The sequence below is a fragment of the Ornithorhynchus anatinus genome, chromosome 4 (assembly GCF_004115215.2).
Source record: "Ornithorhynchus anatinus isolate Pmale09 chromosome 4, mOrnAna1.pri.v4, whole genome shotgun sequence".
Lineage (NCBI taxonomy): Eukaryota > Metazoa > Chordata > Mammalia > Monotremata > Ornithorhynchidae > Ornithorhynchus > Ornithorhynchus anatinus.
Window position 1 is genome coordinate 57,346,013 of NC_041731.1, and position 16,796 is coordinate 57,362,808.

The 16,796-nt window shown below is 48.1% G+C and overlaps 1 protein-coding gene across 1 annotated transcript in view; it reads right to left on the reverse strand.

Annotated features, from left to right (window-relative positions):
- The window catches only part of CDH17 (cadherin 17), a 73,839-nt gene that overhangs the window by 16,020 nt on the left and 41,023 nt on the right, over positions 1–16,796 (reverse strand). Inside the window, exons 10-13 of the mRNA XM_029062162.2 lie at positions 14,204–14,280; positions 11,971–12,162; positions 4,754–4,998; positions 393–523 (exon numbers count right to left, since the gene is read on the reverse strand). Of these exons, the coding sequence (XP_028917995.1) occupies positions 393–523; positions 4,754–4,998; positions 11,971–12,162; positions 14,204–14,280 (645 nt within the window). The remainder of the gene's footprint in view (positions 1–392; positions 524–4,753; positions 4,999–11,970; positions 12,163–14,203; positions 14,281–16,796) is intronic.

Genomic DNA, 16,796 nt, shown 5'->3' on the forward strand with positions numbered 1-16,796 from the left:
GTGGGGAGAATCTTCCCTCCGACACGCCTGTCTCTCAAATGGTTCGGATCCCAGCTCTGCCACTTGTCAGCTGTGTGACTGTGGGCAAGTCACTTAACTTCTCTGTGCCTCAGTTACCTCATCTGTAAAATGGGGATTAAGACTGTGAGCCCCACGTGGGACATCCTGATTCCCCTGTCTACCCCGGCGCTTAGAACAGTGCTCGGCACAGAGTAAGCGCTTCACAAATACCAACGTTATTATTATTATTACCTCAGCAAGAGGAAGAACTGAGCCCCGGTGTCGTCCCCCTCAAACTGGCACGAGCCCTAACATCGCCGTATTTATTCTGGCCCGTCAATGCTGCCTATCTATACGAACTCCGCCCCGGCTGCTGTTGCCTCTGTGCTTACCTTGTTCGGTGGCTACCACATATGGTTTATAAAATTGCTCTGCTTCTCTGTCCAGCTGGGCGGCAGTGAAGACCTCACCGGTGTGTGGGTCAATTTTCAGCCAGTTCCTCACGTCCCTTGCCAGGGAGTAACTTCCCGGGGCAGATGAAAGGAAAGAAGGTTTGTGTTACACAAATACATAAACCTATGTAAGAAATCAGCTTTCTTACCTGCATCACAGTCTCGTTAGCCATTAATCAGTTCATTGAGCGCTCACTGGGTGCAGCGAGCTGTATTAAGCGCTTGGGAGAGTAGAAAATAATAATGTCGGTATTTAAGCGCTTACTATGTGCAGAGCACTTTTCTAAGCGCTGGGGTAGACACAGGGGAATCAGGTTGTCCCACGTGGGGCTCACAGTCTTAATCCCCATTTTACAGATGAGGTAACTGAGGCCCAGAGAAGTGAAGTGACCTGCCCACGGTCACACAGCTGACAAGTGGCAGAGCTGGGATTCAAACCCATGACCTCTGATTCCAAAGCCCATGCTCTTTCCACAGAGCCACGATGCTTCTCTATAAATAAAAGAAAATAAAGAGTTGGTAGAGACATTCCCTGACTAAAACGGGCTTACAGTCTGCATGGATGGAGAGAGAAAGAGAGAGTACATGTGCTGGGCTCGGGGAAATGTCATCTCCCTGGGTCCTCTTCCTTGGATTATAAGCCCCTTTCAGGGTCAGGGAGCTGACCAAATATAATTCCCACCTGTGCAATCTTTCCCAGTGCTTAACCCAGAGCTCTGCACATAGTTTAGCACTTAATCAATACTCTTATTATTCAATAAGAATAACAATTATGATATTTGTTAAGCACTTACTACGTGCCAGGCACTGTACTAAGGGCTGGGGTAGATACGAGATCATCGTGTTAAACCCAGTCCCTCTCCCACACAGGGCTCCCAGTTTCAATCCCATTTTACAGATGGTAACTGAGGCACAGAGAAGTTAAGGGACTTGTCCAAGGTCCTACAGCAGGCATACGGCGGAGCTGGAATTAGAACCCAGGTGCGACTCAGGCGGGTACTCAGTCCACTAGGCCAGGCTTGGCACACGCAACCAGAGAATAGTGCATGGAATCAATCAGTCAATTGTATTTATAAGTGCTTATTGGGTGAGCTGCTTTTAGCTATGTTCTTTTCCCCCTTAGTTTATATATGACGATTTGGGCCTGCTTGCCTTCCTCCCAGATTATAAAATTCTCAGGTTTTGACATCATATATTTCACTCCTGTTGTTTGTTCTCAAGTGCTTAATCCTGGGCTCTGCAGCGTGGCTCAGTGGAAAGAGCACGGGCTTTGGAGTCAGGGCTCATGAGTTCGAATCCCAGCTCTGCCACTTGTCGGCTGTGTGACTGTGGGCAAGTCACTTAACTTCTCTGTGCCTCAGTTCCCTCATCTGTAAAATGGGAATTAAGACTGTGAGCCCCACGTGGGACAACCTGATTCCCCTATGTCTACCCCAGCGCTTAGAACAGTGCTCGGCACATAGTAAGCGCTTAACAAATACCACGCTGGTGCTCTATAAATGCTGTTGATCAAAGTAACGATAGTGGCACCAGAAGAAATTTTCTATCGGTGATTCAATCACTTCTCCTTTAACGTGGGGACTCTATTCTTGATGAACCTCACAATAAGGAGGTTCATCGGATAATAACAATAATAATGATGGCATCTGTTAAGTGCTTACTATGTGCCAGGCACTGTTCTAAGCTCTGGGATAGATACAAGGTAATCAGGTTCATTCATTCATTCAATAGTATTTATTGAGCGCTTACTATGTGCAGAGCACCGTACTAGGCGCTTGGAATGTACAAATCGGCAACAGTTAGAGACAGTCCCTGCCCTTTGACGGGTTTACAGTCTAACTGGGGGAGACAGTCTTAATCATTTTACAGATGAGGTAACTGAGGCACAGAGAAGTCAAGTGGCTTGCCCAAAGTCATAGTCTGCTTCTATGAGAAACAGAGTGGCTTAACGGATAGACCACACGCTTAGCAGTCAGGAGGACCCGGCTTCTAATCCAGACTTGTGTGTTCTGTGACCTGGGGCAAGTCACTTCACTTCTCTGTGCCTCAGTTACCTCATCTGTAAAACAGGGATTAAGACTGGGAGCCCTGTCTGGGACAGGGACGGTGTTCAACAGATTATCTTGTACCCACCCCAGCGTTTAGTACAGTGTCAAGCATATAGTAAGCTTTTAAGAAATACCATCAAAAAGGGAACATTTGTGTGATACCAGGTACCTGAGCATAATGGCTTCCCCCAACATTGCAATTGCATTCTAACCCAGCAGATGTGTTTCATAGGAAAAAAATCCCCAAATTCCCTAACAGAGCTCTGGCCAAACACGTAGGGAAAACACGCATGATAGCAGAGCTGAGGGGAGCAAGATCTGTTTTTTCTCTCCGTGTCTCCCTTGATCCCCTCTTCTTAACCCCACCCGATTCCTTCCACTCATTCACCACAGTTCCATCGCTAATTGGCCAGCTATAAGTAATGGCCGGTATTTGCATAACAGATCTTTCCAGACTTTTCCTCTTGGACTCCCTCATCATTCCCAACACTCCAGCAGGCAGGCGGAGGCAGCAGAAATCCTCAGTGGAATTTTTGCAAGAGGAGAAACGGGTAGGAAACTTGCAATGAGTTGCTTCACGGTGATGGATGTGTGAAAGAAGCCCCTCTGAACCGTGAGCTCACCGTGGGCAGAGAATGGGTCTGCTTATTGTCGTACCGTACTCTCCAAAACACTTAGTGCAGTGCTGTGCGCACGGGAAGCGCTCAATAAATACGATTGACTGAAAGAAACTGTGGGCCTCACAGAAACTCCCCGACCTTCCCATGGAGCCCTGCAGTGACCAGACTCAGCTCCTGGACTCAGATCAAGTCCGGCCTGGCTAGTGAAGAGAAGCAACATGGTGTAGTGGATAGAGCCCGGGCCTGGGAGTCAGAAGGTCCTGAGTTCTAATCCCAGCTCTGCCACCTGTCTGCCGTGTAACCTTGGGTGAGTCACTTCACTGTGCCTCAGATCCCTCATCTGTAAAATGGGAGACCGTGAGCCCCATGTGGGACAGGGAGCGTGTCCGACCTGATTTTCTTCTATCCACCCCGGTGCTTAGTACAGTGCCTAGCACACAGTAAATGCTTAAATACAATTATTCTTAGCGGTGGTATTTAGTAGTTGCTCACAGTCTGCCAAACAATGCGCCAAACTCCAGCGTAGAGACGAGATAATCAGCCACATGGGGCTCACAGACCGAGAAGGAGAGACGAAAGGTATCGAATCCCCCATTTTACAGTTGCGGAAATGGTGACACAGAGAAGTTTAAGTAACTCGCCCTAGGTCACACAGCAGGCAGTTGGCTCGAGCTGAAATTCCAATCTCAGTCCTATAGGCCCTGGATCGCAGCAGCGTGGCCTAGCGGAAATAGCACGGGCCTGGTCGTGAGAGGTCGTGGGTTCTAATCCCGCCTCCGCCACCTGTCAGCCGTGTGACCGGACAAGTCACGTCACTTCTCTGTGCCTCAGTTGCCTTACCTGTAAAATGGGGATTAAGACCTTGAGCCCCATGTGGGACAACCTAATTGGCTTGTATCTACCCCAGCGTTTAGAACAGTGCTTGGCACATAGGAAGTGCTTAACTAATTCCAGCATTACTATTATCATTATTATTAGTCCCGCTAGGCCCAGGCATCCAGCCTGTGTCGGAGACAAGATCTAAAAATCCAGTAAATGTTTTTTGTTACTTTTAGGTGGATTTGGTTTAGCTCCTTGTACGCATGTCTCTTTAAACCCTATTAATATTGGGGGATGTTAAATCCATGAAAGAGCCCAGGGTAGGACAAATACCAATCAATCAGTGGAATTCATTGAGCGCTTACTATGTGCGGAGCACTGTACTAAGCAGTTGGTAGACACAGTCCTTGCCCACACGAACCGTATGCTCGTCTCTAGACTGTCAGCCCATTTTGGGCTGGAAATGTGTCCGTTCAATGTCATTTTGAACTCTCCTAAGTGTTTAGCACAGTGCTTTGCACACAGAAAGTGCTCACTAAATATCTTTGAATGACTAAACGAAGGAATGAAAGGAGATTCCTCTCAAAGCTCCACCCGCTACCAGACTGGAGTATGTCAACCAGTCGGTCAGTCGTATTTATTGAGCGCTCACCGTGTGCAGAGCACTGTACTAAGTGCTTGGGAGAGTAAACTGCAACAATAAGCAGATTCCCTGCCCACAACAAGCTTACAGTTCAACACTCTCATAGCTTTCCAGTGGTCAAAGCCAACGCTACCGACTGAAGAGGTTTGAAGTCCTTTCGATTTCTTTTACCGTATCTCTTGGCCTTCGGGATCCTTCGCGGTCACCTTCGTCAGGTTGGTCCCCAGAGGAGCCCCCTCTGATATTTGTACTTGGTAGATGGATTGGAAGAACACCGGCGCCTCATTCACATCATCCACAAAGAGCTTAAAAGTGGCAAAGGAGCTTGAGTTGTAATCTACTCCAAACACCAGAGGCTCCGGGTTCTCGGCCTTGAACACCAGGTCGTACGTTGGCAGCGTTTCAAAATCAAGTGGCTGTGAAAATGGAGAGAGGAAAAAATGAATTTGCTGGCGCCCCTCAAAGAGTTGGTACCTGGCACTCGATGCCCCTTCTAGTGTGGCCTAGTGGAGAGAGCATGGGCCTGGGAGACAGAAGGACCTGGGTTCTAATCCTGCCTCCGCCACTTGTCTGCTCTATGTGACTTTGCCACTTCACTTCTCTGGGACTCTGTTACCTCATCTGTAAAATGGGATTAAGATTGTGAGCCCCGCATGGGACAGGGACTCTGTCCAACTTGATTACTCGTATCTACCCCAGTGCTTAGAACATTCATTCATTCAATAGTATTTATTGAGCGCTTGCTATGTGCAGAGCGCTGTACTAAGCGCTTGGAATGTACAATTCGGCAACAGATAGAGACGATCCCCGCCCAGTGACGGGCTCACAGTCCTGGCACCTAATGAGCACTTGACAGATATCGCAATTATTACTATTACTGTCAGTAAGGGTCTTTATTGAGTGTCCAGTAAGGGGCCCTGTTTTATATGCTAAGCACTTGGGAGAGTCCAACAGAAGGAAGAGATGCGGTCCCTCCCCACGAGAAGCTTACACTCTAAAATGTGCTCACTCTACGTAGATCTATAAAGACTTTCAACTGCTAGGAAGGGGTGTGGGTGGAGTGACAGATTTCCTTAGGGCCTGAAACAAACCAAAGTGCAGAACACGGAATGCCTTATCATTTGTAAGTCACCGAACTCTTCTCTGCCTCAATTTCCTCCCCTGTAAAATGGGGGTTAAATATCTGTTCTCTCTCCCCCATAGACTGTGAGTTCCATGTGAAGCAGCATGGTGCAGTGGATAGAGCACGGGCCCAGGAGTCAGAAGGTCAGGGGTTCTAATCCCGGCTCTGCCACTTGGCTGCTATGTGACCTTGGACAAGTCACATTGTTTCTCTGTGCCTCAGTTCCCTCATCTGTAAAATGGGGACTGAGACCGTGAGCCCCGTGTGGGAAAGGGACTGTGTCCAACCCGATTTACTCGTAACCACTCCAGATACAGTGCCTGGAACATAGTAAGCGCTTAACAGATACCATAACTATTATTATTATTATTTTTATTAGTGAATGACTGTGGCCCACTTGAACAACTATTATTGTTACTATTATGTAGACTGAAAGCTCTTTGTGGGCAGGGATCGTGTCTACCAACTCGGTTGTGTTGTACTCTCCCAAGTGCTTGGGCTCCGCACACAGTAAGTTCTCAATAAATACGATCAATTGATTGATGGTATTTGTTTAATGGGCCTTTTAAGCAATTACTTTATGTCAAGCATTGTTCTAAGCACTGGGGGAAAATTCAAGTTAATCAGTCCCAATACAGACCCTGTCCCACATGGGGATGACAGTCTAAGTAGGAGGAAGAACAAGTACTGAAGCCCCACTTTCGCATTCGAGGAAACTGAGACACGGAGAAGTGAAGTGACTTGCCCAAAGTCACACAGCAGGCAAGTGGTAGAGCTTGGATTAGAACCCCGGTCCTCTGACTCCCGGCCTCATGCACTGGTGAACTTTCTAACATCCCTACTTTTTCCCTGTAATGCTCTATTCCCAAACTTTTATCCATGATTTTATCCAGTCCCTTCTTGAATTTAGAGATGTTGTCTCGCCTCACAACTTCCCGCGGTGAGAAATCCCATATGCTCATACCCCACCGTGTGAAAATAGAAATGGGGATAATAACCTGATGGAGGAAGGGATTGAAATTCTTCAGAAACACTCGGCTAGCACGGTGGGACAACAGCAGTGACTGATAATCTCTAGTACAGAGTCCATTTATTGTTTAATGGGCAGGGCCCTGGGGAGTCCTACCAACTTAGTCATCTGAAAAAGAGCCATATAGCTGTACACTTAAGGCATTTTTTATGACCTAAGGGCCAGTTCATTATTCTCAACCCAAATGGGCCCGGCTCTTTCTTCCAAATCCTTCAGGACACTCGCCGTTAATCCACCCAAGCCAAGTGAGAAAGCCAGCCTACCTGCTCACCCCACTCACGTTCCTTCCTTCCAAGGCGGGACTTGACTAGAGCAAAGGGAGAGAAGCCCAGCCGGCCGCTGGACCGGGGGGAAGGTCGAGGTCCCGGTAAGCAACGTGCTCATCCCCCTGCTGCGGAGGACAGTAGGAGAGTGAACGTGCTCTGCTGGAGCCAGCTCCTCCTCCTGCCCTGGACGATTATGGGAAATGGATTTGCTACCGTATAAAGACACTTCCCCCTTTAAATGTAGGGAATGGAAGAAGAGGGAAAATTCTCCTCGTTATCTCCCACATCGCAGAGACACCCACCCTACGCCGCTCGGCACCTTTCTTCTCAGGTGGCGAAAGAGTCGCGGAGGAAACTCATTTGAAAATACCGCTTATTATCGGGGAATAGCCATATGGCATTTGGGCAGTAAGGAACACTTCCCAGATAGAGAGCCACCTGGCCAACCCCGGCTCAGCTTTGGTCAACGTCTAGCTCAGATTGTCGCGGGCAGGGAATGTGTCTGTTCGTCGTTGCGCTGTAATAATAATGTTGGTGTTTGTTAAACGTTTACTATGTGCAGAGCACTGTTCTAAGCGCTGGGGGAGATACAGGGGAATCAGGTTGTCCCCCGTGAGGCTCACAGTCTTCATCCCCATTTTACAGATGAGGGAACTGAGGCCCAGAGAAGTGAAGTGACTCGCCCACAGTCACCCAGCTGACGAGTGGCAGAGCCGGGATTTGAACCCATGACCTCTGACTCCCAAGCCTGGCCTCTTTCCACTGAGCCACGCTCTCCCAAGCATTTAGGGCAGTCCTCTGCACGCAGTAAGCACTCAATAAATACCACTGAATGAATGAATGATTGCTTATAACTGGTGTCTGGGGAAGGAGTGGGCTCCCTCTTGTTGCTTCTCACACTACAGGCCTCTTCTGGCTTCCATACCCCCTCAAATTTGTTCTAAAAGGGAGAAGCAGGCAGCTGACCAAACAAGCAGACAGGGATTCATGGGTTCGAATCCCGGCTCTGCCACTTGTCAGCTGGGTGACTGTGGGCAAGTCACTTCACTGGGCCTTTCCATCCGTCTTTCCAATAGCATCTCGCCTCACCTTGCCGCCCTGTCCTCTCTTCCCACTCTCGACGATCAGGTCTCCGCTCTCAACTCCACCCTCTCTACTCATCTCGACTCTCTCGCCCCCCTTTCCCTCCGCCGCTCTCGCGCCACTAACCCACAGCCCTGGATCGCCTCCTCCGTCCGCCTCCTACGCTCCTATGCTCGAGCTGCTGAGCGCTGCTGGCGAACGTCCAAGCACCGAGCCGACCTCACACACTTCAAATTTATCCTTTCCTGCCTTAACTCTGCCCTCTCCTCCGCCAGGCAAAGCTTCTTCTCCTCCCTCATCGACACCCGTGCCCGTCACCCCCGCCGACTGTTCCGGACCTTTAACTCTCTCCTTAGGCCCCCTGTTCCTCCCCCTCCCCCATCTCTCACCCCTAATGATCTGGCCACCTATTTCCTCACGAAAATCAACACGATCAGGTCTGAGCTCCCCAAAGTCACCCCTCCGCCTCTCCCCTCCCCCCCAACGACCCCCTCCCCTACTTTCCCATCCTTCCCTGCAGTATCCTCAGAGGAGATCTCCTCCCTCCTCGCAAGTGCCACCCCCTCCACCTGCGCCTCGGACCCCATTCCCTCTCACCTTCTTAAAACCATCGCCCCTGCCCTCCTCCCTTCCTTAACTTCTATTTTTAACCACTCAATCTCCAAGGGCTCCTTCCCCTCTGCCTTCAAACACGCCCACGTCTCCCCCATCCTAAAAAAACCCGCTCTTGACCCCACTTCCCCCTCCAGTTATCGTCCTATCTCCCTACTACCCTTCCTTTCCAAAATCTTAGAACGAGTCGTCTACAATCGATGCCTAGAATTCCTTAACTCCCATTCTCTCCTAGACCCCCTCCGATCTGGCTTCCGTCCCCTCCACTCTACCGAGACTGCTCTCTCTAAGGTCACCCGTGACCTCCTTCTTGCCAAATCCAATGGCTCCTACTCCATTCTGATCCTCCTTGACCTCTCTGCTGCCTTTGACACTGTCGACCATCCCCTCCTCCTCCATACCTTATCTCACCTCGGCTTCACGGACTCTGTCCTCTCCCGGTTCTCCTCTTACCTCTCTGGCCGATCATTCTCGGTCTCCTACGCTGGAGCCTCCTCCCCCTCCCATCCTTTAACTGTTGGAGTTCCTCAAGGGTCAGTTCTTGGCCCTCTTCTGTTCTCCATTTACACTCACTCCCTCGGTGAACTCATCCGCTCTCACGGCTTTGACTACCATCTCTACGCAGATGACACGCAGATCTACATCTCCGCCCCTGTCCTCTCCCCCTCCCTTCGGGCTCGCATCTCCTCCTGCCTCCGGGAGGTCTCCACCTGGATGTCGGCCCGCCACCTAAAACTCAACATGAGCAAGATTGAGCTCCTCATCTTCCCTCCCAAGCCCGGTCCGCTCCCAGACTTCTCCATCACCGTGGATGGCACGACCATCCTTCCCGTCCCGCAGGCCCGCAATCTCGGTGTCATCCTTGACTCGTCCCTCTCGTTCACCCCACACATCCTATCCGTTACCAAGACCTGCCGGTTTCACCTCTACAATATCGCCAAGATCCGCCCTTTCCTCTCCACCCAAACGGCTACCTTACTATTACGGGCTCTCGTTATATCCCGGCTAGACTACTGTGTCGGCCTTCTCTCTGACCTCCCTTCCTCCTCTCTCGCCCCGCTCCGCTCCGCTGCCCGGCTCTTCTTCCTGCAGAAACGATCTGGGCATGTCGCTCCCCTTCTTAAACAACTCCAGTGGTTGCCTATCGACCTCCGCTCCAAACAAAAACTCCTCACTCTAGGCTTCAAGGCTCTCCATCACCTTGCCCCTTCCTACCTCTCCTCCCTTCTCTCTTTCTACCGCCCACCCCGCACGCTCCGCTCCTCTGCCGCCCACCTCCTCGCCGTCCCTCGGTCTCGCCTATCCCGCCGTCGACCCCCGGGTCACGTCCTCCCGCGGTCCTGGAACGCCCTCCCTCCTCACCTCCACCAAACTGATTCTCTTTCCCTCTTCAAAACCTTACTTAAAAATCACCTCCTCCAAGAGGCCTTCCCAGACTGAGCTCCTCTTCCCCCTCTACTCCCTCTGCCATCCCCCCTTTACCTCTCCGCAGCTAAAGCCTCATTTTCCCCTTTTCCCTCTGCTCCTCCACCTCTCCCTTCCCATCCCCACAGCACTGTACCCGTCCGCTCAACTGTATATATTTTCGTTACCCTATTTATTTTGTTAATGAATTGTACATCGCCTTGATTCTATTTAGTTGCCATTGTTTTTACGAGATGTTCTTCCCCTTGACGCTGTTTAGTGCCATCGTTCTCGTCTGTCCGTCTCCCCCGATTAGACTGTAAGCCCGTCAAACGGCAGGGACTGTCTCTATCTGTTGCCGACTTGTTCATCCCAAGCGCTTAGTACAGTGCTCTGCACATAGTAAGCGCTCAATAAATACTATTGAATGAATGAATGGGCCTCAGCTACCTCATCTATAAAATGGAGATAAAGACTGTGAGCCCCACGTGGGACAACCCGATTACCCTGTATCTCCCCCAGCGCTTAGAACAGTGCTCGGCACATAGTAAGCGCTTAACAAATGCCAACATTATTATTCATTTCGTTTTTGTTCTGGGATTTTGGCATCTCTCCCCGCTATGCCAAATGCAAGCTGAAGCTTAATACAAATGACTCCAGCTAATGTACACAGGCGCCCTGTAAGGTAAGTCCCTGCAACTCTTCCCCCCATTTTACAGATGGGAAAACTGAGAAGCAGCTTGGCTTAGTGGCTAGAGCACGGGCCTAAGAGTCAGAAGGATCTGGGTTCCAATCCCGGCTCCGCCACTTGCCTGCTGTGTGACCTTGGGCAAATCACTTCACTTCTCTGCGCCTCAGTTACCTCATCTGTAAAATGGGGGTTAAGACTGTGAGAGCCACGTATGACAGGGACTGTGTCCAACCTATCGACCTCGTATCTACTCCAGTGCTAAGTTCAGCGCTTGGCGTAGCGAGGGCTTAACAAATACTATTAAAAAAGGAAAAAAGAACCAGTAACTGTGTTTCTGAATTTGTGGAGCAGGGCTTCCTATGCTGCAGTCTGGAGCAGGTGAGGTGCAAACCACAGGCCCAGAGCTGGTCGTTGGCACAGTAACAGCTGCTGTGAGGTAAACAAAGTCTGAGCGTGTGGGGGAAGGGGGCTCGGGGACATCCGAAAGGAAGAGAAGGCAGTGAGCCGCAGTCTTTCTTCTGAGCTCTGTCCCTCAAACCTGGTTTGGCGCTCTGCACCCGGGCTGGGTTGTCAAATGCCTAACTGAAATGACAACTATTTGGGTGGAGAAGGGAGAAAGTGCAAGGATTAAAAGATGTGATGAAAGCAACCCCTACACCACATCAGTCGTGTCTTCTTCTCAGCCTTCTCTGGAATCTTATATGTTTAATGGCTTATTAGTTATTGATTTATTTATTCAAGTGGATACATAAATCTAGTACAATCTCTTAAGCAGAGTACCTGCTTCATCAAACCTATGGATGAAGACGACGATGATCAAGAAACATAAGCTCCGGGGAAGGGGAGGAAAGAATAGTTGGATATAAAAATGAAAGCCGGCGGAAATAAATATGGAGTGTGGGAAGAAAACGCTCGAGGGTCACCAAAATTAAAGGTTTTTTTAAAATTCTGTTAGCCATATAGAAATCCATACTTTGCTATTTTGCATTTGACCAACCTGCGAATATTAAAAACGCTGACTTGATCTCTGTCGATATTGACTCACTCCAAGGAAATGATTACAATGCAGTAATTTTACTCTGTCACGGTTCCTCTCTTTACCGATAGACCAAATAGACATCAGGCAGAAACATTACCGCATGTTCATGAGAACAAATCCCGCTAACCCAGGTTATTCACCTTCTTGATCTTGACATATCCTGTGTTGGTCTGGGGATCTGTTTCAACCTCCAGCGTATCGTGCGGGTCCCCCTGGATTATCTTGTATATGATTTTAGAGCTTCCGGTGAAAGGCTCATCCCCATCTCTGGCCTGGATGTTCAATATGGTGGTTCCGACTGGAGCATTTTCAGCAATTGTCTGGCTACCGTACTGAGGAGGCAAATAATGAAAAAAGCACATGAAAATGTTCAATGGGAAAAAACGCTGGATCCTAACAATTCTGCTCGCTCCAGAGGGCACAGACTTGGCAGACGGTCTTAGCTGTGGCTTAGCGATAGTGTTTAGTACAGTGCTCTGCACACAGTAAGCGCTCAATAAATACCATTAAATGAACGACAGAACACGGGCCTGGAAGTCAGAAGGACCCGGGCTCTAATCGCAGCTCCACCACGCATCAGCTATGTGACCTTGGACAAGTTACTTCACTTTGGGGCCTCAATTCCCTCATCTGGAAAATGGGCATTAAGACCGTTAGATCTATGTGGGACAGGGACGGTGTCCAACCTAATTATCTTGTGTCTACTCCAGGGCTTAGAACAGTGCCTGGCACATAGTAAGCACTAAGTAAATACCACAGTTATTATTATTATAATCCACCTCGGTTTGCATTTGCACTAGATGCCACTTTCTCTGTTAACGCACAGATCAGGGACAACCAAACCGTGTGAACTCGCTGTAAACTAAAACCGTGATATAGCTGGCGGCTAGGGATCCCACACCCCCAGAAAAATCCTTAAACCCGAACGGATGTTCCCGGGGTCAGTCCGGCGGAGAGCGACAGAAGTGAGAAGGGGCAACCAGGCAGGGGTTGGGGGTGGGCGTCAGACCTTCCCCACCTCAGGCCCGCCTGGGTAGGGGTGTCGTCACCCAAATAACTGGAACAGTGGTAGAATCATAAATAATAAAGCGGATGTTGTAACCCGTAAAGCAATTGAGGAAGAGCTGCAGATTGGCCACATATTAACATTCACCCACAGCCTGGAAATTGGGAACTGTCTTTGGCATGGAATGTTGGAAGGAGGAAAAGAAAAGAGGCCCAGCCGAAGATTTTCTTAACCAGGTGGATGAATTTTACACCGACTTACTCTCGGTGCTCATCGTGCAACTGCTTGGTGTTTACTACCGGGAAAATATCCTTGTAAATCCCAGGCCGTTTGTCATGTCCTAAATCTAACTAGAGTTATGGATTTGTAATCTCTATATTTAGGGGGATCCACTGAAGGATTAACTTCAAAGCCGACCCAGTGAATTTGTCAGCTAAAAGGGTTTAAGACTAGTGCGAAACAAAACAAAAAAGCCCCCAAACATTTTAATATTCCTTTTAAGGGAATTACTGAAAGAATAGCTGCATTCTCACAATAATAGGCAATTGTATTTTTCCTTGCAGTGTATTTAATTTTTCCTTATATAGTCACCCTACCAATTCAACTAATTTTTCAGCATATTTTAAGCCTATTTTATTTGTTTGTGTCTTAAAGGTGCAGAGTGAGAAGCAGCATGGCCTAGTGGACAGAGCCTGGGCCTGGGAATCAGGGACCTGCGTTCTAATCCCGGATCCACCATTTGTCTGCTGCGTGGCCTTAGGCAATTTACTTAATTTCTCTGTGACTCTGTGAGACATGGACTGTGTCCAACCTGATTACCTTCTATCTATCTCAGCACTCAGTGCTGAGTACAGTGCCTGGCACATAGTGAGTGCTTAACAAATACTACAAAATAGGTATATTTTTCTTTTCTCTGGCATATTCTTGTCAGATCAGCTTAAATTGTGGACTTTTTTTCTGGAAAAAATTATGTTACAATGAGTCACAGTCTTTTTGCAAAATTAAATGCATAAAATGAAGCACAAAGGAACAAAGCAATAAAAATTTTAATAAATCTATACCCATTTTCTACTTTTTTGAGTCAACTGCTTGTAGGAAACACATCTTGCCGTCTTAAGGTTAATATCACACGTATTCACATGTATTTCCTGACATCAAGAGGAATTTTTAAATGTTTCTACTAAATATCACTGAGATAATTGCAACCTCTTACAATTCATAAATTTACTCATCTGAGGCACCTGTTAAAATCTGTGGTTTGGAAACAGGTCACCGCTCTTCCCTTACTTTGTAATCATTCGCTGCATCAGGAAAAGTATCAGATAAAGGAATCTATAACGGGACAAACCAGATGATAAAATACTCACGTCAGACTGCTCAAAAATGGGAATCTGATCATTGATATCAATAATATTGATCTGCACGGCACATTTGGTCTTGAACACTAAAAACCAAACAAAGTCATGTCATCACTAAACTCCTTTACTGAAAATCCATATGTTGAAAACAAGCAGCAGTCAAGAAATGGCACAGGTGGGGAAGCTCAAACTGGGTTTACTCCTTGCAGGTAGAGCCAAACGGCAGGTTGAAAAAATATGCCAGCATCTTCTTCAAAGTCCTGATGATAATTTCGCACGTGAGCAAATCAACATCAGGATTGGGTCTTGGACCTTTCTGCCACAATACAACCTAGTAAGACTAAGAAGTTCTGGGCTGGACTGAGGCCGACAGGACATATAACGAAGGAGCATGGCCTAGCGGATAGAGCACAGGCCTGGTAGGCAGAGGATCTGGGTTCTAATCCCATCTCTAGAATCCATCTGCTCTGTGACCTTGGGCTAGTCATTTAACTTCTCTAGGCGTCAGTTCGCTCGTAAGCAAAATGGAGATTCACTAATTGTTCTCCCTCCTGCCTGAGACGGCGGCTTCCACGGGAGACTTGATTACCTCATATCTGTCCCAGAGTTTAGCATTGTGCTTGACACATAATAAGCGCTTAACCAATACTGTTGTTCTTGTTGTAATTATTATTCTTATTATTCTCTGTGCCTCAGTTCCCTCCTCTGCAAAATGAGGATTAAATATCTACTCTCTCTCCAGTGTAGACTGTGAACTCCATGTCGGTGGGACCTGATTATCTTTCATCTACTCCAGTACTTAGTAAAGTGTGGGTACATAGTAAGCACTTAAATACCACATTATTTTTATTTCTGTGATGGTGTAACTGATTGTCCCCTTCACCCCAACCCAGTCAACAGCTGCGGCCTGTGATTATCAGCAGCTCCAATGCCTTCTATCCTTCACCCCATCACCAGTTTGCCTGACCTCCTTCTGCCCTGTAGGGTTCCAACCTGGCAAAGGGGTCAGGGAAGCAGCATGGTCCAGTGAATAGTGCACAGGCTTGGGAGTTCAGTAGGACCTGGGTTCTAATCCTGGCTCTGCTGCTTGTCTTCTGTCTGACCTTGAGCACATCACTTCACTTCTCCCTGTCTCAGTTACCTCATCCGTAAAACGGGGATTAAGAGTGTGAGCCCCAGGTGGAACAGGGACTGTGTCCAACCAGATGAGCCTGTATCTACTCCAGTGCTTAGAAAAACGCTTGACACATAATAATAATAATTAGAGAAGCAGCGTGGCTCAGTGGAAAGAGCCCGGGCTTGGGAGTCAGAGATCATGGGTTCGAATCCCAGCTCTGCCACTTGTCAGCTGTGTGACTGTGGGCAAGTCACTTCACTTCTCTGGGCCTCAGTTACCTCATCTGTAAAATGGGGATTAACTGTGAGCCTCACGTGGGACAACCTGATTCCCCTGTATCTCCCCCAGCGCTTAGAACAGTGCTCTGCACATAGTAAGCGCTTAACAAATACCAACATTATTATTAAGTGCTTAATTCTATTATTATTATTATTATTAAGGGTCAAGGTCCAGGCTCTGGATTAGGAGAGCACAAAATGCTAACCACCAGAGCTAACAAGGCTCTCTCTAATTCTTTCACACACAGAGCTTTAGGGATGTTAAGAGTGTGGGCTTGGCTCAGATTTGGGGACTCTTGTGAAAGAAATTTCTAAATTTCTTCCTTTATGGGGTATCTGAGTACATTATTCATTCATTCATTCATTCAATGGTATTTATTGAGCACTCACTGTGTGCAGAGCACTGTATTAAGCACTTGGGAGAGTACAATATAACAACAAACGGACCCATTTCCCACCCACAACAAGCTTACAGTCTAGAGGGACGAGCTTACAGTCTAACTGGAGGTACTGTGTGAAAAATGCTGAGGTGACGCTACATCCACCAGCCTTAAAGGTGCCTGTAAGAACCGTTCTCCGGGTGTTTCCGGTGCAAGAAGCTGAGGGCACGCAGGTCACGGGCCCCCAGGAGTCTCTGGGGAACAGCCCCAGGGTACTTACGTACGTATCTATAATTTCTATTAACATCTGTCTCCCCCACCCCAGAATGGAAGCTAGATGTGGGCAGGGAATTGGCCTGTTTATTGTTGTATTATATTCATTCATTCAATAGTATTTACTGAGCACTTACTGTGTGCAGAGCACTGTACTAAGCGCTTGGAATGTACAAATCGGTAACAGAGACAGTCCCTGCCCTTTGACGGGCTTACGGTCTAACCGGGGGAGACAGACAAGAACAATGGCAATAAATAGAATCAAGGAGAAGAACATCTCATTAAAACAATAGCGAAGAAATAGAATATTATACATTCCCAAGGGCTTAGTCCAGTGCTCTGCGCACAGTAAGAGCTCAATAAATACGATCAAATGAATGAACTGAATGGTGCATCCTCAAGAGCAGTAACTGCAGCTGTCACTCCTCCAGTTGTTCGGGTCCCCGGGAGGGCTGCGGTGCGGAGATGGTAGGGTTGAGGTGCTTCTCTTTGTGCTCAGAAATCTCTGAGATAAGCCATTCATTCATTCATTCAACAGTATTTATTGAGCGCTT